At 43.6% G+C, this 26,512-nt stretch overlaps 1 protein-coding gene across 1 annotated transcript in view; it reads left to right on the top strand.

Moving 5' to 3' along the window:
* The window catches only part of HCRTR2 (hypocretin receptor 2), an 818,959-nt gene that overhangs the window by 276,110 nt on the left and 516,337 nt on the right, over positions 1-26,512 (top strand). The window contains exon 2 of the mRNA XM_069236773.1: positions 3,686-3,864. Coding sequence (XP_069092874.1) covers positions 3,686-3,864 — 179 coding nt within the window. The remainder of the gene's footprint in view (positions 1-3,685; positions 3,865-26,512) is intronic.

Below are 26,512 nucleotides of genomic sequence, written 5' to 3'. Positions count from 1 at the left end.
ACACACCCCAAACACAGGATACTCAGCCTCACTTGCATACATCTGCATTTTGAATGGGTTTTCCTAGGCTGGGAGGGTGGAGGGCCTGCCCTAATACTAAGGACTGCCACACCCCCTACTGGGACCCTGGCAGACAGGATTGAACTGAAAGAGGACCTGGTGCACTTCTAGGCCCCTCTTTGAAGTCTCCCCCACTTCAAAGGCACATTTTAGTATAAATCAGGGCCTCTGCCCTACCTCCTCAGACACTTGCTGGAGAAGAAACCAGAACCTGCATCCTGCCAAAAAGAACTGCCTGGCTGCTCAAAGGACTCACCTGACTGCTTTCTATAAAGGACTGCTGCCTTGCTGTTGGCCTGCTGCCTTGCTGAACTCTTGCCTTGCTGCAGAAGTGCTCCCCAAGGGCTTGGATAGAGCTTGTGTCCTGTTCCCTGAAGTCTCAGGACCAAAAAGACTTCTCTTTTTCAACTGGATTCCTTGTGTGCTGAAAAATTCGACGAACAGCTTGCTCTGCGGTGAAAAATTCACTGCACGTCGATCCGGAAAGACGCCGCTCGACCCCGCAAGGAAAAGATCGACGCGACGCCTGCGGTGCAACCGGAACTTCAACGCACGGCCCGCCTGGACAATGCCTCCTGACTTCCAGAGAGAAAATCGTCGTGACGCCTGCCGTTAGGGAGAAAATTCCACGCACAGCCCACCGGAACGACACGCAGCTGGATAACAAGCCTAGGGTTCCATGCCCAGACCCCAGGACATCTGGGAATCCCGCGAACCACAGAGGAGAGACCAGCCCACGCGCCGGAAAATGACGCACGTCTTCCCCGTGTGAAAAATAACGACACAACACACCCACCATTTTTCCACGCATCCCCTCCTCTGCGGCCCTCTGCAGAGATTTTCCACTCCAAAGCGGGTACTTTGTGCTTGAAAGAGACTTTGGGGGTCATTCCGACCCCCGGCGGTCCGGGTTGGCGGGAGCACCGCCAACAGGCTGGCGGTGCCCCGCAGGGCATTCTGACCGCGGCGGTTTGGCTGCGGTCAGATCAGGAAAACCGGCGGTCTCCCGCCGGTTTTCCGATGCCCTGAGGAATCCCCCATGGCGGCGCAGCTTGCTGCGCCGCCATGGGGGATTCCGACCCCCTCACCGCCATCCTGTTCCATTGCAGACACTGAAATTCGCGACGGGTGCTACTGCACCCATCGCACATCCTCCACTCCGCCGGCTCCATTCGGAGCCGGCATCCTCATGGAGGGGTGTTTCCCACTGGGCTGGCGGGCGGCCTGTTGGCGGTCGCCCGCCAGCCCAGTGGAAAACCCAGAATACCCGCGGCGGTCTTTTGACCGCGCAGCGGTATTCTGGTGGTTCCCTCCAGGCGGGTGGCTCCCGCCGCCCGCCGGGGTCAGAATGACCCCCTTTGTTTGCTTTTTAAAGACTTAAGACACTTTATATCACTTTTCAGTGATATCTCTACAATTTCTCACTGCATCTTTTATCGTTTTGACCTGCAAATATCCAGATAAATATATATTTTTCTAAACACTGTATGGTGTATTTTTTTTGTGGTGCTATAGTGTGTTATTGTGTGATTTATTTCACAAATACTTTATACATTTCCTTCTAAGTTAAGCCTAACTGCTCAGTGCCAAGCTACCAGAGGGGTGGCACAGGATAATTTGACTGGCATGAGGGTCCTTGCTTGGACAGGGGGCAACCGGCTGCCAACCAAAGACCCCATTTCTAACGCTCCCCAATACACAACTCTTCTGTTATTGCTGCCAACTTTAATCAGCCTGCATGACAGGTCAATATACCACAGTGAACATCTTCATCTATACTCTGGAAACCACCATCCTCTCACAGTCAGTCCGCTATGTCACAGCTGTCAATCATCTGTTCTGCAGGACGGTAATCCATGTCAGATTTTTTAAGGATATCATTTGTTTCCATAGTGACTATGGTTAAACCTCAAGTACTGGGCACCAGGTGTTTCCCCAAGAGACTGGATGGGTGGGTGCCGGTTTTGGTACCGGGGCCAATTTTGCAGCAGTGTTGCAAAATTGACCCATAGTAACACAATTAGCAGCCCACAACCCACTTTCCAGCTTCCAGGGACTATTTGGCATGATGGGAATTGCCATGATATCAGTGCTGGCTTTAGGGCGACCCTCATAATTCAAGTTGGAGGGACCAAACTAAGCACAGTTGCTATATTTTTAAGGACCATGAGTGAGTATCTCATGTAGACCTGTTTTTTCTATGCATTCCCATTACTTACACGTCTACATTTTATAACACAAAGTGGGAGATAGTGCACAAATAATAAGTGGGATTAATTTTCCCTCTTATTTTTGCATTGAGGTGGAGACAATGAGCGCGACCAAAGATGGAAAAGCGCAATTTTAGGCTTAGAAATTAGAAGTGTCTTACCCGAATCAGGTATTTTGTCATGTATGCCATTATAAAATTAGGCCTGCAAGTAGCAGAATGCAAAGTAAAAACATAGACTAGAAAAGCTGATCATACAATACTGAAGAGCTCTAGAAAGGCCACATTTAGCAGATGCTTTGTGTGCAGATAAATCCTTCATATAAAATGCTCATTGCACAGATTCACCCTTCCAATTAAATAAACTTCTCCCATGGCTCTCTGTATGGACACCAGCCCCTCAAACCTAGATTGGCAACTGAATGGGTTGAGATGTATACTAGTGCCTACTAATGGTTCATTTCATAGCATTCTATTCAAGATAGCTGTCTCCCATATTCAAACACTGAATCACAGTCCTTGTTTTGCCTATTAGGAAAGACCATTCTTAACTGTTCCCTATTGTATGTGTAGATCCTCATAACAAAGAAGAACCCTCGATAAGGAACATATCTTTGAGTGTGGGAATCAGGCCGGATTATCGGTATTTGTTTGTATTGTGTTGGAGAGGGAATTTCCCATACCCTCAAAAGACCCTCTTGAAGTTGTCAGGGTTGCTATGCACTGTATGGGGGGACTGATCTGTCATATTTTCTGTTTTCTGTTCTGTCCTGTTTTGGGTTCTCTTCAAGGATAGGACTGTGTATTTTGTTGTATTGAAATGTAATTGTTTACTATTTTTTCAAAGTTATACATTTTAATAAATAATAAACAATCTGTTGTAGAATACACCAGTTTTTCCCAAATTTGTTTCTCGGTGGGAGAAGCACCTCTCCACACCCCACACCCAAAACCTCTCTTGAGGTGGTCAGGCTAACTCGCTATGTACCATATGGGGTCTGGTTTGACAAGATTTGCCAGGGAAGCTTTGGTTTCCGAGTCTGGTCCTGACTGCAATTTCCTGGAAAAATTGTTTTCTTGTGTATATCCTGCACATCTGATGTGAATCTGGCCATCTTGGGTCTATATCCAACACACTTTCATTTTCACTGATTAAACTTTAACAGGCTAGCCCAGTAAAGGTATGATGCTTCCATTATGTCATATATTATGAAAAATAATGTATGTTTTCCTGTTTTGCATGTTCCAGTAACAATACCATTAAATCATGTAATCAGCTTTAACAGTTGACAGAGATCACTTTCTACGTAAAGACATATTTGACAGTCATGGCAATCAAATTGTCATGCAAGTAATCTATTTACTTAATGATGCAGCTTCCATTTGTACTATAGTGACACAGTTTTTTCATTTCAGTGTGTGTTGCCGTGTGGAAGAACCATCACATGAGGACTGTTACAAATTATTTCATTGTGAATCTTTCCCTTGCTGATGTTCTTGTGACCATCACCTGTCTACCTGCGACATTAGTTGTCGATATTACAGAAACCTGGTTCTTTGGGAAGACTCTCTGCAAAGTGGTCCCTTATTTACAGGTATGACATTCATTTACGTCTTTTTTATACTGATGTGATTTCTAAAAATCACCAGAAAGGCAATGAAATATGCATTTAATGCAATAAAATATTCCTATGTGGAAACTATTGCAATCCATATAAGTAACTAATGTTTATAAGGGGAGGAACAGTACTCATCAAAATAACTGAAAGTCTAAAGGAAAACTTGTGAAATAAAACAGACATTTCATCGTAGAAAACTGACTGCATATCAACAGATGACATGATTGAATTTCTTCCACATATCTTGCAAGATATCTATATTTTGAAGAACGTATGTCTGAGATGTCACATTTTTCATTACATATGCTAATTGAACCTTTCAGTTAATCTTTTATCAATGCACTTCTCTGTCACGAGTTTTAGTAAAAATCAAAGAGTATGGGAGCTTGAAAATTATTACATAGAGAAAAGCATCAAGCATCGCCCTTTTCTCTAAAATGTACGTCTTACAGTATGTTTACAAAGGCATTTCTGTTACCAAGTCAACAGAAATTCTTGTTAGTAGTGACAGAAAGTACGTAGCAGATCAGAGGAGTCTTACACCGCATCGTATTGTCAAACCTGTTACCAAGTGAAGTACTTTCTTCAAGTGTACTTACACCTACATTTCCCAACTATTTTCAGACGCCCTCAACGTTAACTCTCTAACGTACAGATAAAAGAAATTAATCTCATAACTTCAACTCCAGTATCACACCGATATGCGTTTACAGCAGTAGCTTGTATATTTTCTTATTTCCATTACTAATGTGGCAACTGCAATTTGTTTTCTTGTGTGAGAGATGGTGTGAGTACAAATGATTCTTGGGAACTGTGAAACTATGCTCCTTGAAACCAGATGGAAGTCTGTATAAGAAGAATGCATTCAGTATATCATAACTGGAAATTATGTTTTCCTGTAAAAAGGAGTATTCAACTTTAGGAAAAGTTGTATGTTGGCCGAGTTGAATACAAGTGAACAGAAGTAATCTATGAATGAGCTGCAAGAAATATGCAACTTTTTAATCAGCGGCACCAAGGCGTTACCTACTATTGTTATGCTGAAAGTCCATAAAACTCAAATTAGAGCTCCATCCACAAGTTATAAAATGCATTGCTGTACTAAATAAATGTTACTAGCCAACAATCAAAGACATTCGTGTTAAAACTGGGAAAGAGTTCTCCAGACATACACTAGTTTGACTATTGTAGGTTGTAAGAAAATACCTCTTTTTTGCATGATCCATTTTCTTAAAATTATGCTGCTTTTTTTTTTTTTACTCTGTACACTAGGACTCCCCTAACCAGGCCCCAGAGTGTGTGCTTTGGTTCCTAAGAAAAGTCAATATTTGCTATGTTCTTAATTATCATATTTAACTTGCCTGTAGGTCCTTAGGATGCAATACAAAATGTGCACAGGGGCTGTAAGTTAAATGTCACTAGGGACTGTAGCCCATATTGCGCCACCACTAAAGTGACAATGCAAACCATGTTTTAAGGTCTACTATCAGTGACCGGGCTGCGCAGTTTATACTGCAAATTCAACGTGTCAATAGGCTTTAACCCTCCTTTTAAATATCATAAAGTCACCTCTAAGTAAGCATTATCACCCATTAAGGCAGGCTGCATGTTATTTAAAAGCAGAACATGTAAACATTTAATGTAAAATGTGTCCTTGCTGTCACAGGGCCCCAAAAGTATGGATGTGTGTACATGATGTAATTCTAGACAAAGGCCTTGTGAGAGGGAAACTCTTCTGTTCTGACAGCAGGACCATGTGAGCAGCATCCAGGAATCCAACTATCTTCAAAGAGGCCTACCATGTCACAGACTGATATAGCTTACACTTGGGTCTACACCCACTTTTGTCAATTTGTAGAGAACTGCCCCTGAACTGGTTTTGCATGACCACAGAGAAAGAGTTGCCCATTTCCCTAGCCAAACCTCCAGAGTGAGAGCAGGAGCTCTGCACAAGGGAGGAAAGTTTCTATCATCTGGGATACAGGTAGAGAAGGGCACTGTTGAATTGCTTGAACAAGGGCACACATGAATTGTTTCAAAAGTAGATAGGGGAACACCTAGGAGCTTTTCCCCATTGGTAAGGGAGTGCCCAGAGTCACCGCAAAACATAAGCAATGTCTCTTCCCTCTTCACCCTTTTCTGATCACTATTGTACATGTGAATGATAGAAGATAGACTGCACCTGCTGTTGAGACAAGGGTCAGTTGGCTTACCACATCCAAAGCTGTAAGGCCAGCCTGGCCATTGTCTAATGGACCTTCCCTGGACCCAGCTGTGAGCTTCTTTTAGAGTACTTAAGTATTGTTCCTGAGCTCCTGGTACTCTTGGCTGGTGTCAGAGTGTGCTCCTCTTGCCTAATCCTAAACCTGTGAGTTGGAAACTTTTTCAATTCATTTTACCTGGAGAACTGACAGAGGACTGAGTGCAACTTGCCAATCTGATCTGCAGAGGGAGTATCACCGCTCAACATAACTTCACTATAGTTCCCAGAGTCAGCATACTAGATGCTGATCGGGATCTGCTGTTGGACCCTTTTACAGCCACATCCTGTCACTTGTCCCACTGGAGGAATCTGACTTCTAGAAAAGTATTTGAGTCTGAAGGAAGAATGCTTACCCAGGCCCTACGCCGAGCAGCAGTTGATCAACATCTCTGACTTCCGAACACAAAATGTGAAATTTTTCCACTTGAACAGTTTCCCATTTTAATTGATGAGTTCACCAAGACTCAAAACAGTGCAACCCATCATCAAAGATATCATCTTCAGATGCAGCATGGTCCATTTCCTTGGTGAAGATTCTACCTTCTCTGAAAATTTCTAAGTTAGAAGGTAACTCTTTGACTGGGACCACGCTAGTCCTCGTACCCAACCTGCACTCCATCATGGTCAGCCTCAAACTTGACCTCTGTCATGGTCTACCATGACCAGCTGGCCGTAGTTGGGGCTATGCATTCTTTAATTTAATTTTAAAACTTCAGAAACTCATACCTCTGGTTTCCTTCCCTGTTTTCTTTTGTCATTTTGGTGTCATATTGTTCATTAAACAATTCTCTATTTTCATAAATTGCAGCAGGGATTTTATTGTGTTGTGTTATTGACATTTACCTGTTTTGGTACTTCCAAATGCCTTTCACATTTACCATCTACCCAAATAGTAATATATTTTATCAGATAGGTATACTATCAGAATAAATCAGCAATGCTGCAAACATCTTTATAAATATAGCCATTAAAAGGATGATCTTGTATCCAGTGAAAGACTGTATTGTATCAAAGTTAGCTGTCAAATCTGTATCTGTAACCTCTAGAGCAGTCATTTCTTCCCTTGCCACTGCTTATGCTATCAAGGTCTTCGTATCCAGTAAACATCCGGATATCACAGTCGAACCAGATGATACCTTGGCTACCACTACCATATTTTCTGCTTACACCTAATACTTGGTCACAAGATGAGCCCCATCTGTATTCCCCACATCCATCTTGCTCTGAGTTTCTTTAATGAGTGACTTTGATTTGTCATCCATCCAGAGTCCTGCCATTCATGGATTGCAGCACATCCTTGGTGTCAGCTTAGTTTAAAAAAAAAGAGAAACCAGAGTTTCATTGACCTTGCCCATCAAGCATGTGATGGTCTGCCCATTTTTAGCAAAGACCTACTCCATATTGTGCACATCTGTCTTAAAACTCAAGCCTCCAAGAAAAAGATTTTGTCCATTACAAAATTACATAATTTTGGTTCTTTCTGAAGGCTGAGGCAAAGTTTGTTGCTGAAAATCTTCAGAGGAAGACAGAGGTTTATTATTACAAAACATCTTGAATCAGCTGTGAGGTGTCCAGCTCAGCCTACACCCTTACATGATTTATTATTTATACTGAAACATAAGCAACAGTAGGGAACATGTAGGGAAAGGGGTGGAATTTACAATTCCCTCTCTAACCTGGACAACAGTAAGGAAAACTTTAAACTTGGAGGGTCAAGTTTACTATTCCCACTCCAATGTAAACAACAGCAGAGAAAATGTTTCTCTTTAAAGGCGTCAGAACTACTATTCCTTCTCCATTATAACCAAGAGTGGAGAAAATGTTGATTATTGGAAAACTCAGATTAACTGTTCCCAGTCCAAAAATAATATTAAATGAAATATAAAATAAAAGAACAATAAACATAAAATAAATTTCTACAAACATATAAAAATATTTCCAACAAGATTTAATTTATATGATTAACTAAAACCACTAAATGACATGAAATTATACATAAACATTTATTAAGTTATTGTATCTACCAGGGCATAGGTTTAACACTGTTCCCACTCTATGTCTTAAATGTTCAAAAGCACACAATTAAGTTAAATAAATATTAGACAAAAATCGAATACACATTGTTTTAAATGTGACTAGTTTAAATATATTATAAAAAAAGCTAAAAAATAATATTACTAAATGATATCTCAAACATAAATAATTGAGATAGTCAATTTAAATGTGTGCAAATATTTAAAATTAATTAAAAATCAACATCAAACCCTGTTCCCCTACAACCTCAAGAACCTGTCAAAAAGTCAAATACAATTAAAAAAAAACTATATTACCAAATCAATAAAAAACTATACTGGAAAATAATTAAACATACTTAACATTAAAATTATAACAACTAATAACACAAAAAATAATAAAGCTAATGAAGGCTCCTCCTTCAACCAGAATTTCTCCCTGTTTTTTCACTTTTCGAGCTCAAAATAAACAATGATCTCTGCTTCGCTCATCTGTTACAGCACCATACACAAACATGCAAGCTAACATCCTGAGTGATGTTACATATTTTATCACTGTTTTGTCTGTCCTTTGCAGCTTGCATGGGAAAATATGTCTTACCAAGATTGCCCTGCTTTGTGGTAAAAACGTACAGCTCAACAACTTTACCCATATGTCTTGTTCAGAAGAGTGCAACCCCTCAAGCTAATAGGACAGGGTTAATAAACTAAGAACAACAACGAGGCCACCTATGTGCTGCTAGATCTACAGAATCCCATTCAATCCTAAATATTCCATTATCTCATACCACATATAAAGAATTTATATTTCATTAAACTTACAAATATTTTTCAAAATTGATCCATAAAACATATATGTACCTACCATGACAAAACCACACCACAGAAGAAATAAACAGAAGACAAAGGCCCTCATTTTGACTTTGGCGGTCAATTTGCCTGACCGCCAAAGTCAAACCCGCCACTAGGCTGCCAGCAGACCTCCATAATGCGACTGCTGGCAGCCATCTTCCATACTTTTGGTAGAAAGTCACCAGTAGTCGTGCTGGCGGTCAGCAGTGCAGAAGTGGGTGCCACGCCAGCACCGCCACGGCAGCGGGCTCCGTCTGCCATATTACAAGCTGTAATACGGCTTGGCAGAGTCCTGCTGGTGTGGTGGTGGTGGCAATGCACCTGATTCAAGACTGCCAGGACCCATCCCTTCCCGGACGTCCTTCTTGATGCAGAAGGTTAGTGGCTGTCCAAAAGGGGGGAAGGGTGCCTGTGTATGTGGTTGCATGTGTGCGTATCTGCAGAGTGGAGTGGTGAATGCGTGCATGTATGCAAGTGAATGTGATTGTGTGTGTGCTTGTATGTGCGTGTGGTTGGGGTGTCTGTGTGGATGAATGTAAGTGTTTGGGGATGTCTGAGTGCATGTATGCGTATGCTAAATGGGTGTGTATGTGGATGCATGTATGCGTGAAGGGGTAGTGGGGTATTTGTAAGTGTGTGAATGGGTGGGAGGACGTGTGCATGTGTGGGGAAATGTGTGCATGTGTGTTCAGATGACAAGAATGGAGATGTCTGTCGCTGAGTGCATGACAACCAGGGTTTTCATAGTGGGGTGTCCACCATGGAAAGCGTGGCAGTTTGCAACCTTGCAATCAAGCTGGCAGGCTGAGGGTTTCTGCCAGGTTGGAGGTGCTCACTGCCGGCCACAGCAGTGTGACCTTACCGGCAGGGTTGTGGAGGCTTGGCGTCTGCCAAGCCCCACAGCTCGTAACGTGGCGGTCCTTAGTGCCGGCTTCACAGCGGAAGGACCGGCATGGTGAGGGGGGGTCTCATGTCCGCCAGCCTCATAATGAGGGCCTTAATGTTCACATCTCTCCTAATACATCATGTTACATTTATGGGCCATTTTCTCATATATGATTGTTCAGTGAAGGCAGATTACAAAATCTAAATTTGGTTATCAATCTGGGATTGAGTGGCAAAACCTAGTTTAGTATGTTTTGTATAAGTATTCAGAGTATACAGAGGAACACATCATTGGCACAGTTTTAACACAAAAGGCGAATATTGGGTATGGTCACACTTAATCGACTAAGGACAGATGACACTTAGTAGGATTTTCGCGGACGGGAAAGCAACTCCCAACTGAATGGCTGCTGCCTTCATGGTGACCACCGCACTGGAGTTATTAAGAGTTTCCGGCTAGGATGGTGGGCAGAAACCTCAGTTTCCACCAACTGACCTAGTGTGGGAAACAGGCTACAACATTGTCTCTGGTTCATAATTGAGCCGGAGGCAAGGCAGGAGCCTGCAGGGTGCACTATCAAAGCAGACAGTGAAAATTGCAACTGTGCTGGGTGGTGGGGGATGCACTGCCCATGCCAAGTTCATGGGCAGAGGCGGGGCCCTCCTGTGGCCACCTACACCTGTTCTCTGCCAGCCTTTTTATGGCGGTGTTGCCACCATGAAAAGAGTGGTGGAGAACAAGGTCATAATCTGCATGCAGTGCTGCCCTGGCAAATTACGATCTCTGCCACCCCAAGGCTGCCGGGATCATGGATCCTGGCAGTGTTGCCAGAACCCTGGCTGTCTGGCCACCACTGTGAGTGTGGTGATCTGAAGTATGCCACACTCATAATGAGACCCTTAGTGATGTAGATAGAAATGCTATTCTGTAAGTGGGATATGTAGAAATTCAAGTCAAACATCTGCTCTGCACACAATTCATACTACATTTATATGTGTTCTTGGTGTGTCAAATGTTTAGCATGCAGATTTACAATGCAAATACCCACACTTTACAATGGACATTTAACCACAGGTGCTTAGAGTGAGTGTTATTCTAAGATCTCTCTTTCTTGACTGTTATGCATTTTCAGTCAGCCAGGATGAACAAGTTCCCAATTTGCTTGTAGTCACAATAATAATGAGTTGTGTTTTGATAGAGACACAGTATCACCTGAGCATTACTGTGACCATATAAGGTGTATGACAAGGGATAGGTGGCGTAACACATCAGAATGTGCTGTGAGGAGGCCCCTGCAATCCACTTGATTGTTCTGGAGGATGATAACAAGTGGTGAAATCAAAAGAACTGGTTCACTCTTGATATGATGGTCAGCAACTACCTTTGGTTCATTTGTTTCAATTGAGGAAATTGTTCATGTTAGACCTGGCCCTCTTGGGTGGCAGTCCCCCAAACAGTTTGCCTTCCCCCCTTCTTTTTGCTGATATTGTTTTTTTTTTTTTTTGGCCTTAGGATGCTGTGCACTTTACTTCTCCTAACCAGTACTAATGTGCTTTTTCCCTCTCCTTAAAGCATGGTAAAACAGGTCTACACCTTCCAGTCCTGGACCTATGGTTGCCATCAGTATATACAGCTGCTGCTTCAAATCTACAAAAGTCAGCACTGCAGGTGAAAATCCAGAAGTTGGGGGGTATTTGTGACAGTGAGCATACCCTTTGAGTCAGCAATGATAATCAAGTCTCCTGCCAACACTTAGGCCCTCATTATGACTTTGGCAGTCTTTACAGGGCGCCGGAAGACCGCCAGTGCTGATGGTCTTCGGACCACCATATTATGAGTACTGAAGGATTTCAACCACAATTTCGGTAGAAATCCTCCAGTAGTCGTACTGTCGGTCAGAGGCACAGGGGTGGTTCCACCACCGGCTCTGCCCCTCCATAAGGATTCTGCTTGCCATATTATGACCTGTAATATGGCTTGGTGGTATCCTAATTAGGGGTGCTGCCAGCTGTGGAAGCACCTGTTCCCGTTCACTGCTGGACGACCTCCTCACTGGACAAGGTAAGTTGATCGTCCGACAGGTGGGGGGGTTGTGTGTGTGTGTGTGGGTGTTGTCTGTGTGTGTGAATCTAAGTGTGTATGTGTGTGTGTATGCATGTGTGTATGGGTGATTGAGTGCGTGCATGATTGTTGAAGTGAGTGCGTGTATGGATGCGTGTGAGTGAAAATCTGTTTGGATGCATGTGAGTGAATGCGTGCATGTAAGTGTTGGTGAATGAGTGTGTGCATGGTGCATGTGGGTGTGTATGTATGTGTGCATGTATGCGGAGGTTGGGTGCTGTACTGGAAGGGGGTTGGGGTGGCTATACTGGAAGGCGGGGTTCTGTACTGGTAAGGGGGTGGCGGGTTCTGGTATGGAAGGTGGTATTGGGATTGTGAGGGGGCTGGGGGAGTCATCTGCAGGTGACAGGAAAGAAATTTCCTGTCACCGGTAGCCTTTCCGTCACGGTTTTCATGGCAGTGCTACCTCCGCGGAAACCCTGGTGGAAAGCTGACTTGTGATACCACCGGCAGTCTTCAGGAGACTGCCAGGTCAGAGATGCTAATCTCAGGCCCGGCTGGCAACCACCCTGGCGGTACAGGCAGGACTGTGGCAGGTTGGCAAAGGCCAACCCACCACACTCATAATGTGGCAGTCTTCGCCGCTGGCGGTGAAACCACCACGCGGCCCTGGCAGTCTTCAGACCCCCAGGGTCATAATGAGGGCCTCGGTTCTGACGGCAACCGTTACTCGTGCAGACATTTACCTCCTCTTGGCCCCAATCAATGTCAAGATCCAGCTGAGGCTCCTACCGTGCTCCTAGCATGGACTTGGATTTTGAGAAGGTAAACTCTTCACTGGGATCAACCTGGTCCCTGTATATGAACCGTGCTCCGTTGCAGCCAGAACTTGTGACTTTGACCAAATCAAGTGTGACTAGATAATGGTGTTGAGGCTATTTTTATCTGAAACTTTGAAAACTCATAAGTCCAGTTCTAATTTTCGTCATTTTAGTCTCATTTCAGGTATTAAAATCTACTTTGTGTTTCTACATTTATCGGGGATTTTTCTTGTATTTTCACTTTATTCCTGTTTGAATGGTGCCTACCTGCTTTACAGAGTGTAGCTATACTAAGACTGACTACTTTTGTGTCAAGCTACCAGAGGGTTAAGCATGTTTATTTAGTGATCTTGGTGGTTCACTCTGACAAGAATTGTGTTTATTATTTGAGTGTGGCACTCATCCCACTTGATAAATGACCCAGTTTCTTACACCCCTACTCATTATTCAAGGGCATTCTTGCTTATATTTATCCTGTTACTCTTGATTTGAGGGCTTTCTTCTGTTTGTCTCTTCTGTACAGCATTACTTCTGTAGACTTACATTTGATTGACTGAAATGTATCATTCTATGCCTGATATCATGAAATTATTTTTTACTTTATTTTTATTTTTACTTTTAGTTTTCATTTAACACTCCATAGGATTTATGCCAGCTCCTCGACTCTGCATTCTCTGTGTTTAAAGGCACGTAGGTTTCCTGGGTTGCCAAGTTCCCCCTCCCAGTGTCTCTTCCACAACCCTCCCTCTGCTCTCTGTCCAAGTGGACAACATTTAGCAATTATGTACCTCAGTGTTGTGCTCCCTCTCATCCCTCCTTGAACTCTCTTTCCATTCCACATACTTTTGTTTCCCCACCCACAGCTTTTTCTCTCTGAACCACCACCCATCTCCTTCTCCACAGTGGCTGTCACTGATGGCTTTGCCAATGCCATATGCCTTTAAAACCATATTCCCACAATTAAAGCTAATAGTGAGGACCAGCATTCTTTAAAGTGTTTTTGAAATGCTTCCAATCTGTCTGCCAGGAGTATGATGTAATGTGTGCATAACACAACTTAATGGCTATCTTTAGAATATATTCTCAACTCTCATGTTGTGTGATGCAGCATAACAAGATGCAATATGATGGCCACCTGGAAAATTTACGAAATACACTTTTTAAAATGGCTGGTTGAAACTACTGGCTTTGCCAATGCCATCTCAATTATAAAAGTATTTCAAAGCCAAAAGCATCAATGAAACAACTTTGGCTAATCAGGACAGATTGGCATGGCAATTTGGGTTCAATAGGTTTTCAGGGCTAAGAGGCGAGAGTCAACATTGCAACTAAACTGATCATTAATACTAGAGGTAGGGTATCCTTTCTTTGTGGCTACCTGAGGCATACTGGATACAAGGCGTTTGCTACTATTTGCTGGAATCTTTAGCTGCAGTTGAACAGCTACAGGAAATTTAAACATTCCTCTAGTTGAGTGTAAATTATAGCAAGAGATCAAACAAGCATTGGCAATGCAACGGGTCTTGCATTTGCTCGAGTTAGAGCTATTAGCGTTGTAAGCTCCCAACCAGACTTTTCTTGCCACATAAATTGAAAGAACAAAACGAGCGTAATGTAAAAGCGAGCGTGATCGCGCTGCATGGGAAATAAAAAGATAAAGTAGTGCAGAAACCAGACTGAAAATATGGAGCCTCGTATGTTTGCAGTAGTTGGGCAGTGTGCTCAAGGAGGGCTAAACACTGGAAAAGGAATGGCATATGCATGCCTTTCACTAATGAAATCAACCAGATTTCACCCCCTTGATTTCCTTTCCCTTCATGTCTTTCTGAACATTTCTGCAGCCCCATCTTAAAGCGATAGGGCTGCAGACATGCCCACTAGACACCAGGAACGTTTTTTTTTTATATAAACAATAAATGGGAGCAACCCCTTGGAAAACGGTCACTCCCCCCGGGGGCACTTTTTAATTAGGTCTTTTCTGCCCCCCTGGGGGCAGATCAGCCTATTTTAATTAGGCTGATCTGCCACTAGACGGAGTAGAAGCCACTAGACACCAGGGATCATTTTGTTGTTTACTTATTTACACGTGGGGAGAGACTCCCTTAGGCAAGGGTCGGTCCCCTGTGGGGGAAATTGTTTTAAGCCATTTCCGCCGCCCTTGGGGGCAGATCCGCCTATTTTTTATGAGGCTAATCTGCACATAAGAGGGGCAGAAGCCACTAGACACCAGTTTTTTTTATGCCAGTTGCATGCAAGGGGAGTGACCCCTTAGGCAAGGGTCACTCCCTGGGGGGAAAATCTATTTTAGGCTATGTATGCGCACACTGGGGGCAGATCGGCCAATATTTCTTAGGCCAATATACCCCCAAGGACGGGAAAAAACACTAAACACCAGGGATTTTGTTTTGCACCATTTTCATGCAAGGGGAGCGACCCCTTAGGCAAGGGTCACTCCCATGAGGGGCAGAAACCACTTGGGCACCAGGGATAATTGTGTGTGTGTTTTGTTTGTGGGGCAGCCCCTTGGGCAAGGGTCACTCCCCATGGGGGCACTTTACTGTTGGCCATTTCTGCCCCCCCTCCCCCCATAGGTCAGATTTGCCTATTTTTGTAAGGCTGCAGAAAGCCCAGTAGACACCAGGGAATAATGTTTTTCAAACAAAGAGGGTGTGGCATGGCCATACCACCACCCCAAATATATGGGGAAAAGGTTGTTCTACCCACCACTGGGCAGATGGGGCAGTTATTCCCGATCCACACCCGGGGGGGCAGAAAGCCAACTAGATGCCAGGGAATAAAAAAATTGAAAAAATAATGAGGTGGTGGATACCAGCAGTATGGGCATGGTTATGCCCCCACCACAACTGAAGGAGGCAACTGTCTTTCAGCTCTCCCCCACACTTAGATGATTGTATCCGAATGGCAAGCAAGAGAACATTTGATTATTTTGGGTTTTGGTTTCACATTTTGGCCATGAGAGCTTGTCTAACTCTCAAAATTGTCCCACTTGAAATGGTGAGAACTCACTTTTTGGACTTTGGGACGCTGCCATGTAGAAAAGTCTACAAGACCAAGACACTTCTGAAAACTAAACATCGAGGTGAGTCCAGGGTATTGTGCTTCATATTCACCCTCACCATTTTCTTGCCCAAAATGCCCTGCAAACTTCCAACTTTCCTTGAAATCACACATTTTCCCCCACATTTTTGTGATGGAACCTTCCGGAATCTGTAGGAATCCACAAAATTCCTACCACCCAGCATTGTTGCATATATACCAATAAATATTCTGCCCCACTTGTCATCCCAAACATGTTTTTTTTTCCAACTGCTCTTTTAGACCTGCTTTGGTTCCCCCTCAATTTGACATGTTTTTGGCTCTTCCCTGTCACAGGCACTTAGCCCACCTGGCACCATTTTTATCGCGAGAGTGAGGGGAACATTGGATGGTAGTAAATTTGTGCTGGTGTGGTGATCCCACACAGAAATGTGGGAAAATTTTGATTTTTTTAGCAAAATTTGAGGTTTGCTGAGGATTCTGGGTAAGAAAACACTTGGTAATTCACGCAAGTCACACCTCCCTGGACCCCCCTGGGTGTCTAGTTGTCAGAAATGTCTGCATTTTGTAGGTTCCTCTAGATGGCTGCTGAGCCCAGGACCAAAAACGCAGGTGCCCCCACCGCAAAAACACGCAGGTTTGTATTTGATTATTTTGATGTGTCCACTTAGTGTTTTGTGGCATTTCCTGTTGCTGGCACTAGGTCTACCCACACAGTGAGGTACCATTTTTGCGGGAGACTTGGGGGAATGCTGGGTAGAAGGAACTTTGTGGCTCCTTTCAGATTTCAGATCGTTCTGTCACCGAAATGTGAGAAAGAAGTGGTTTTTTGCCTAATTTTGAGGTTTGCAAAGGATTCTGGGTAACAGAACCTGGCAGGAGTGCCTCAAGTTACCCTATCCTTGATTCCCCCAGGTGTCTAGTTTTCAAAAGTGCCAAGTTTAGTAGGTTTTCCTAGGTGCCAGCTGAGCTAGAGACCAAAATCCGCAGCTAGGCGCATTCCAAAAAACACATATGTTGTCAATGTAAAAATTTGATGTGTCCATGTTGCATTTTGGGGTGTTTCCTGTCACGGGCGCTAGGCGTACCAACACAAGGAGGTACCATTTTTATCAGGAGACTTGAGGGAGTGCTCGGTGGAAGGAAATTTGTGGCTTCTCTCAGATTCCAGAACTTTCTATCACCGAAATGTGAGGAAAAAGTGTTTTTTTTTCTAATTATGAGGTTTGCAAAGGATTCTGGGTAACCGAACCTGATGAAAGCGCCACAAGTTACCGCATCCTTAGTTCCCCTAGGTGTCTAGGTTTATAAAATGCACAGATTTGGTAGGTTTTCCTAAGTGCCAGCTGAGCTAGAGACCTAAATCCACAGGTATGCACTTTCCAAAAAAACATGTCAGTTGCCCATGTAAAAATTTGCTGTTTCCATATTGCTTTTTGGGACGTTTCCTGTTGCAGGCACTAGGCCTACCAACACAAGTGAGGTACAATTTTTATTGGGAGGACTTGAGGAAATGCTGGGTGGAAGGAAATTTGTTGCTCCTCTCAGATTCCAGAACTTTCTATCACTGAAATGTGAAGAAAAAGTATCTTTTTGCCAAAGTTTGAGGTTTGCAAAGCATTCTGGGTAACATAACCTGGTGAGAGCCCCCCAAGTCACCCCATTCTGAATTTCCCTAGGTGTCTAGTTTTCAAAAAGTTATAGGTTTGCTAGGTTTTCTTAGGTGCCGGCTGAGCTAGAGGCCAAAATCAACACTTTGCAAAAAACAGGTCCGTTTTCTTTGGGAAAATTTGCTGTGTCCATGTTGTGTTTTGGGGCGTTTCCGGTTGCAGGCACTAGGCCTACCCACACAAGTAAGTACCATTTCTATTGGGAGACTTGAGGGAATGGAGGGTGGAAGGAAATGTGTGGCTCCCCTCAGATTCCAGAACTTTCTGTCACCGAAATATGAGGAAAAAGGTTTTTTTTTTTACAAATATTGAGGTTTGTAAAGGATTCTGGACAACAGAACCCGGTGAGAGCCCCACAAGTCACCCTTTCCTGGATTTCCATAGGTGTCTAGTTTAAAAAAAATCACAGGTTTGGTAGGTTTCCGAAGGTGCCGGCTCAGCTACAGGCCAAAATCTATAGCTAGACACTTTCCAAAAGACACATCAGATTTCAATATAAAATGTGATGTGACCATTTTGCATTTCCTGTAGCGGGCATTAGGCCTACCCATACAAGTGAGGTACCATTTTTATCGGGAAACTTAGGGGAACACAGAATAGAAGAACAAGTGTTATTGCCCCTTGTTTTACTCTACACTTTATCCTTCCAAATATAAGACAGTGTGTCAAAAAGACGACTTTTTGAGAAATGACCAGTTATTCAGATGCTAGTATGGGGCCCCCTTAATTCAGAGATGTGCAAATAACCACTGCTTCTCAACACCTTATCTTGTGCCCATTTTGGAAATACAAAGGTTTCCTTGATAACTATTTTTCACTCTTTCTATTTCACCAAATGAATTGATGCAAACCCGGTATACAATGAAAACCCATTGCAAAATGCAACTCTTTATTGGCTCTGGGTACCTAAGGTTCTTGATGAACCTACAAGCTCTATATATCCCCACAACCAGAAGAGCCCAGCAGATGTCACAGAATATTGATTTCAAAACTCTGCCATAGTTGGAAAAGGTTACAGAAGAAAACGTGGACAGAAATTGCTCATTTTTTCACCTCAATTTCAATATTTTCTTTTTATTTTCGCTATTACTTTCTGTAGGAAAACCTTGAAGGATCTATACAAATGATGCCTTGCTGAATTTAGAATTGTGTCTACTTTTCAGAAATGTTTAGCTGTCTGGGATCCAGCATTGGCTTTACACCCATTTCTGTCACTAACTGTAAGGAGGCTGAAAGCACAAGAAATAGTAAACATGGGGTATGTCCCAGTAAAATGCTGAAATTGTACTGAAAAATGTGGTTTTATGATTCAGGTCTGTCTGTTCCTGAAAGCTGGGAAGATGGTGATTTTATCACACAAACCCTTTGATGATGCCATTTTCCAGTAAAACAACACGAGCTTTCTTCTGCAGCCCTTTTCACATTGTGTTTTTAAAAAAAATGAAATTTAGCTGTATTTTGGCTAATTTCTTGGTCTCCTCCAGGGGAACCCACAAACTCTAGGTACCTCTAGAATCCCTAAAGGACGCAAATGTGGAGTGGGTAGCTTCTGTGGACAAAATGTTATGAGGGCCTAAGTGCAAACTGCCCCAAATAGCCAAAAAAGGCTTGGCACCTGAGGGGGAAAAGGCTTGGCAGCGAAGGGGTTAAAATGCCAAGAACCAGTGAAAGGGACAGACATAACATGGGTGTGGTTAAAAGCCCAAAGAGAGATTACAACAGGGACGGAGTGCTTGGGTGCTCCACGCTAAAAAACAATCAACTTCCTTTTAGAACAAACATTTATATGCCTGCTCTCTCCCAGGTGTAAAAAAAATCTAAATAGAATTGTGATATAATAATTAGAATTTCCAACTCTGTAAATCATAAAATCTTCCAAACACAGATAGATGTAAAGATAAGAATTTTCATATAGACTAATAACTAAATCCGGGAGTGGTACTAGAAACAATGTTAGGTAACCTTAAAGTACATTGCAATATATTAATATTAGCTGACCCATATAAAATAGTGGATGATCCCTCCTTGCTTAGAAACTATAACATCCTTACTTTCATTTGAATGCCCTCTAGAGCTGCCATTACATTTCAACAATATTTATTCATCCTTTTCAATGAAAGGGTTCGAAAGGAAATGGATAATATATCGTCGCGGTTGACAAATGGTGCCAACCATGGCCCAGCATCTAAGGAATGTGTAGGGGGTAGATGTGAGGTGAATGTTTGGGTAAAAACATGCAATCATGCTGTAGTTCTTAGCCAGCTAAGGAGAAAGTGCGTTTGTCAGTTATAGATAATTAATCAATTTATTGGCAAACTTGGGGTCACACAACAAACGTCTTCAACATCTGACTTGTGAGAAAAAGCCTTCAATTGAACCAGAAGTGCAAAATAGGAGCATATTGCCTAAAAGCAAAAATAGCCTTCCGCTGAACTCCTCGTATAATTTGAATGTATTACGATACTGTAAATCAGGTTAAGTTGATGATTCCATACACCAGTGCCTTTCAGATATATATTTTGCCGAAGGAGGAATGGCAACAGAGGCACTGTGCAGCCTAGAAAAGTGCCCGGGAGAATTGAAACACAATGAAGTGAAATGGTTATTGGGCGCGTTCCAGTGCTGAGGTTCTATTCCTGCATCTGAAGTGCTAGTCTCTCTTAAATACGACCATTGATATAACTACCGGATAAAGTGACATCATGAAAATGGTATACTTCAGATCACTCTTTTTAAATAAATGAATGTCTTTTTAATGAATTTGAGGGAAATTAGTAAGATTACCTCAGAATTTCACATCAACTGTCCAAAGCTTAAATGTGTATGAAAAAAAATGAAAGTATGGTCACAAATGCAAATCATTTGTTTTCAGTGCAATGTATTGAGGTAAATGATCGTTACAAATTATCATTATCATTTTTTATGTGTATTATATTAAGTAACATTCTTCGGCAGCACTAAGAGATATCAGATATCTGGTGGAAGACGTACAGAGGGAGCTAATCTAAGGTGACTTGGGTAACAGATCCAATCTGAGTGACATAAGAAAGCAAACGTAGGAATGGCAAAATGAAGAAATCTGCAACTATATTTCCTGGTGAATAGAAAAGATTTAACGTAGAGATGTATTGTAGTTGATGCTGAATCAGTTAAAACAATAGTCTACGTTTCAGTGCACACTTTTGATTTATCTGACAGCGACTGATAGAAATTAGGGCTCTATTTGGCAGAGGTATACACCCTGTTCAAGTAGGGACTACAATCCTAATGAGGGTAAGTCACAACACAACCTAAATTATCCTGTGCTCACCCTCGGGTAGCTTGGACCAGAACAGGCAGGCTTAAAGTAGAAGACAATGGGGGTTATTCTAACTTTGGAGGAGGTGTTAATCCGTCCCAAAAGTGACGGAAAAGTGACGGATTTACCACCAGCCGTATTACGAGTCCATTATATCCTATGGAACTCGTAATACGGCTGGTGGTATATCCGTCACTTTACCGTCACTTTTGGGACGGATTAACACTCCTCCAAAGTTAGAATAACCCCCAATGTGTTAAGTATGTGTGCAATAACTCATATAGTAACACAGTGTAAACACCACAAAAAATACTCCACGCCAGTTTAGGAAAATGGATAATATTTATCGGGGTAAAATATGACAAAAATGACAACAATCCAATGTGTACAAGTCAAGATATCACTTTTTAAAGGTTTAGAGGAGTCTCAATCCTTAAGAATCAGTGGTTGTATTCTTTGAAAACACAGTACCTAGGAGGTGTAAAAAATAATGATGCAGAGGTCTGCAGAGGAGATGAGATGCACTGGAAAGTGAAGGGTTGCATTGATTTTTCTGGCGCAGCGAAAGTGATGCGTTGTTTCTTTCTAGCGCCAAGCTGATCAGTCATTTTCTGGGAGCGCAGCCTTCATTCCTCACTGTAATGCAGGAATATTTTGAGGCCCATGGACGATGCATGGGAAATCCAAAATGCGTTGTGAAGAGGCAACAGGCGCTGTGTCGGTCCAGCAGGCGATGCGCTGATTCTTCAGCTGAGAGACAGGTGCTGCATCAGCCCGTGACGTGTTGCATCACATTTTGCGGCCATTGCATCGATTTTCTGACAGACTGGATTTTCTTCTCTTTGGTGAAGTCTTGGATGGCCCTGAGACTTGAGAACAGGTGGCAAGCACAGCCCAAGCCCTTGGAGAGCACTTGTCTGGGAAGAGAGAGTGCTTCCAGCAGAGTCAGGGGCCAGCAGCACAGGGCAACATGAAGGACAGCAGTTGTTCCAGCAAAGCATTCCAGATGAATCCTTTTTGCATCACAGCAGTCCCTCTGACAGAGTCGAGTTGTAGGTCCAGAAGTGTCTGATTTGGTGGGATCACAAGCACCCAAAAGTGCATTTAAAGTGGGGGGAAATTCAAAGAGTGGTTTTAAAGTGCACAGGTTCCCCTTTCAATTGCTCCCTGTCTGCCATGAGCTATGTGGAGGGGGAATTTGTGTGTCCTTAGTGTGAGGGCAGGCCACTGGCCTTTGAAGTGTAAGTGAAAGCCTCTCCACCCTTTCAGCCCAGTAAGACCCATCAGTATTCAGATGAATGCAGATGCAGCTGAGTGTCCAGTGTTTATGGTTGTCTGGGTGGAATGCACAAGGGGAGCTGTCATCCAGCACAGACCAGACATCGATTGGAGAAAAGCTGTAAGGCACAGAGAGCAGTAAGTGCAGAGAAATGCCTACTTTCTAAAAGTGGCATTTTTAAAATAGTAATGTTAAATCCAACTTCGCCAGTGAGCATGATTTCTCACTACCATTCCAGCCACACCAAACATGACAGTGCCACTCCTTTCGCATCGGAAATGACCACCTAAAAGCATATAAGGCAATTTGTAATGCTGGCGGGTGAGAGAGGTGTCGGCTTCACAGTACTGAAAAAAGACTTTGCAAGTTTTTCACTACCAGAACATGTAAAATGTATAAGTACAATTCCTGCCTTTCACTTATATGGCACCCTGTCCTATGTGTTTCCTAGGGCCTTTCTTAGGGCTTGCATATGTAAAATAAAAAGGTGGAATTGAAGGTTTGGCAAGTAGTTTCAATTGGCAAACAGAAGTGATGGTGAAGCTTCACACACAGGCCTTGCAATGGGAACCCTGTGACATGGGTAAGGGGCTACCTATGTGGGTGGCACAATCAGTCCTGCAGATCCACTTGTAGCATTTAATATACAGGCCCTGGTCACATTTATTGCACTTTAAGAGGGACTTACAAGTAAATTAATTTTGCTAATTAGGTTTGAGCCAATGTTACCATGTTTTAGAGAGAAAGCATATGCACTTTAGCACTGGTTAGCATTGCTAAAGTGCCAAGAGTCCTAAAGCCAACAAAAATGAGGTCAGAAAAAGAGGAAGAGGAAGACAAAAAGTATCTGGCGACCATTCAGAGAGGGTAAGTTTCCAGTGGCAACCCACCATAGAGTGATGTGCCAAAATGTATAAGCAAAGGTGTGAGAGGTTTAGGAATAGAGAATATACAGGGTGACTTTGTAAGGTATTGTATATATCAAATCAGTAATTCATTTTTACTTAAGAGTTCAATGATGAAAAAAGGATTGAATGGTGACTATGCAGAGTACTGTATAACAATCAAATCAGTATTTCATTTTTACTTGAGAGTTCAACAAAGAGAACAAGGATTGAAGGAAGAAATCCTTTAGTTTACTATTTTCAGTGGGCATTTTTTTCTATGTCTGAGACATGGCAATTATATTTAGCTATAATTTTCAATTGCTATTAATTAAATGCAATTCCATGATTTCCTGTAATTGAAAGGAACTCTCTATGCTTGCAACATTTTTCTTTAAAAAAATATCAATCCTAGTCTCCTCTAATTACTTTTTCTCAGACTAATCAACTTATTTCCTTTAAGCATGTGTTGTGTTGATTTCAATATACCCTTTAGTTCCAACATAGATATGGATTAATACTTAAAAAGAAAAAGGATTTAAGTCAATTAATATCAGCGATTAAATATTCTGATTCATTTGACTCTTATTGATAGAAAACCATTCTAAGACTAAGGGCCAGATGTACAGAGCATTTTTCTGGTCGCAAACTGCCCGATTCATACTGTAGAATTGGGCTGTTTGCAGTTGGAAAAATGCTTTCTCTAATGTACAAATGGCAAAATGCAATTCAGTAACTTCTAAACGAATTGGTTTTGCATTGGAGATTCGGTATTTGGAAAGGGTGTATCTAGGGCATAACTTCCAAATGCCTAATTGGTAATGTATGTATTTCTGTTTTGCGAACAAATTCTGGTTGCGGACAGTAATACTTTACCACCAGCCTAAAACTGGTGGTAACCCATGCACAAAGCAGAAGGGGTTACTACAGGGCCCCTTCCTGTTTGAGAATGTAAATAATAATATTTTTTTAGAGCAGGCAGTAGTCCCACAGACTACTGCCTACTCCTAAATGGAACTGCAAAGTTTCATTTTTTCTTTTTACCTTTAAGGAAAAGGGGCTTCACTTACCAAGAAAGACTGCTTTGTCAAAAAGCAACCACTCACATTGTGGTCTGCTTACTGTAGCGGTCCACCGTTCCTGTGATGGTTGCCATTCCTAACAGACCACAAGTTGCAACCTACCTCATTAGTATGCAAAAGGGAGATTGTAAAGAAATGGCTCCCTGTTGCAGTTACCCCCCACTTTTTGCCTGATACTGATGCTGACTTGACTGAGAAGTGTGCTGGGACCCTGCTAACCAGGCCCCAGCCCCAGTGTTCCTTCACCTAAAATGTACCATTGTATCCACAATTGGCACACCCTGGCATTCAGATAAGTCCCTTGTAACTGGTACTTCTAGTACCAAGGGCCCTGATGCCAAGGAAGGTCTCTAAGGGCTGCAGCATGTCTTATGCCACCCTAGAGACCCCTCACTCAGCACAGACACACTGCTTACAAGCCTGTGTGTGCTAGTGAGAACAAAATGAGTAAGTCGACATGGCACTCCCCTCAGGGTGCCATGCCAGCCTCTCACTGCCTATGCAGTGTAGGTAAGACACCCCTCTAGCAGGCCTTACAGCCCTAAGGCAGGGTGCACTATACCATAGGTGAGGGTACCAGTACATGAGCATGGTACCCCTACAGTGTCTAAACAAAACCTTAGACATTGTAAGTGCAGGGTAGCCATAAGAGTGTATGGTCTGGGAGTCTGTCAAACACGAACTCCACAGCACCATAATGGCTACACTGAAAACTGGGAAGTTTGGTATCAAACTTCTCAGCACAATAAATGCACACTGATGCCAGTGTACATTTTATTGTAAAATACACCACAGAGGGCACCTTAGAGGTGCCCCCTGAAACTTAACCAACTAGCTGTGTAGGCTGACTGGTTCCAGCAGCCTGCCACACTAGAGACATGTTGCTGGCCCCATGGGGAGAGTGCCTTTGTCACTCTGAGGCCAGTAACAAAGCCTGCACTGGGTGGAGATGCTAACACCTCCCCCAGGCAGGAGCTGTGACACCTGGCGGTGAGCCTCAAAGGCTCACCCCTTTGTCACAGCCCAGCAGGGCACTCCAGCTTAGTGGAGTTGCCCGCCCCCTCCGGCCACGGCCCCCACTTTTGGCGGCAAGGCTGGAGGGAACAAAGAAAGCAACAAGGAGGAGTCACTGGCCAGTCAGGACAGCCCCTAAGGTGTCCTGAGCTGAGGTGACTCTAACTTTTAGAAATCCTCCATCTTGCAGATGGAGGATTCCCCCAATAGGGTTAGGATTGTGTCCCCCTCCCCTTGGGAGGAGGCACAAAGAGGGTGTACCCACCCTCAGGGCTAGTAGCCATTGGCTACTAACCCCCCAGACCTAAACACGCCCTTAAATTTAGTATTTAAGGGCTACCCTGAACCCTAGAAAATTAGATTCCTGCAACTACAAGAAGAAGGACTGCCCAGCTGAAAACCCCTGCAGCGGAAGACCAGAAGACGACAACTGCCTTGGCTCCAGAAACTCACCGGCCTGTCTCCTGCCTTCCAAAGATCCTGCTCCAGCGACGCCTTCCAAAGGGACCAGCGACCTCGACATCCTCTGAGGACTGCCCCTGCTTCGAAAAGACAAGAAACTCCCGAGGACAGCGGACCTGCTCCAAGAAAAGCTGCAACTTTGTTTCCAGCAACTCTAAAGAACCCTGCAAGCTCCCCGCAAGAAGCGTGAGACTTGCAACACTGCACCCGGCGACCCCGACTCGGCTGGTGGCGATCCAACACCTCAGGAGGGACCCCAGGACTACTCTGATACTGTGAGTACCAAAACCTGTCCCCCCTGAGCCCCCACAGCGCCGCCTGCAGAGGGAATCCCGAGGCTTCCCCTGACCGCGACTCTTTGAACCTAAAAGTCCAGACGCCTGGGAGAGACCCTGCACCCGCAGCCCCCAGGACCTGAAGGACCGGACTTTCACTGGAGAAGTGACCCCCAGGAGTCCCTCTCCCTTGCCCAAGTGGAGGTTTCCCCGAGGAATCCCCCCCTTGCCTGCCTGCAGCGCTGAAGAGATCCCGAGATCTCTCATAGACTAACATTGCGAACCCGACGCTGGTTTCTACACTGCACCCGGCCGCCCCCGCACCGCTGAGGGTGAAATTTCTGTGTGGGCTTGTGTCCCCCCCGGTGCCCTACAAAACCCCCCTGGTCTGCCCTCCGAAGACGCGGGTACTTACCTGCAAGCAGACCGGAACCGGGGCACCCCCTTCTCTCCATTCTAGCCTATGTGTTTTGGGCACCACTTTGAACTCTGCACCTGACCGGCCCTGAGCTGCTGGTGTGGTGACTTTGGGGTTGCTCTGAACCCCCAACGGTGGGCTACCTTGGACCAAGAACTAAGCCCTGTAAGTGTCTTACTTACCTGGTTAACCTAACAAATACTTACCTCCCCTAGGAACTGTGAAAATTGCACTGTGTCCACTTTTAAAACAGCTATTTGTGAATAACTGGAAAAGTATACATGCAATTT

The sequence above is a fragment of the Pleurodeles waltl genome, chromosome 5, assembly GCF_031143425.1.
Source record: "Pleurodeles waltl isolate 20211129_DDA chromosome 5, aPleWal1.hap1.20221129, whole genome shotgun sequence".
In the NCBI taxonomy this organism is placed as follows: Eukaryota; Metazoa; Chordata; class Amphibia; order Caudata; family Salamandridae; genus Pleurodeles; species Pleurodeles waltl.
This window is presented reverse-complemented; position numbering and strand designations above follow the sequence as displayed.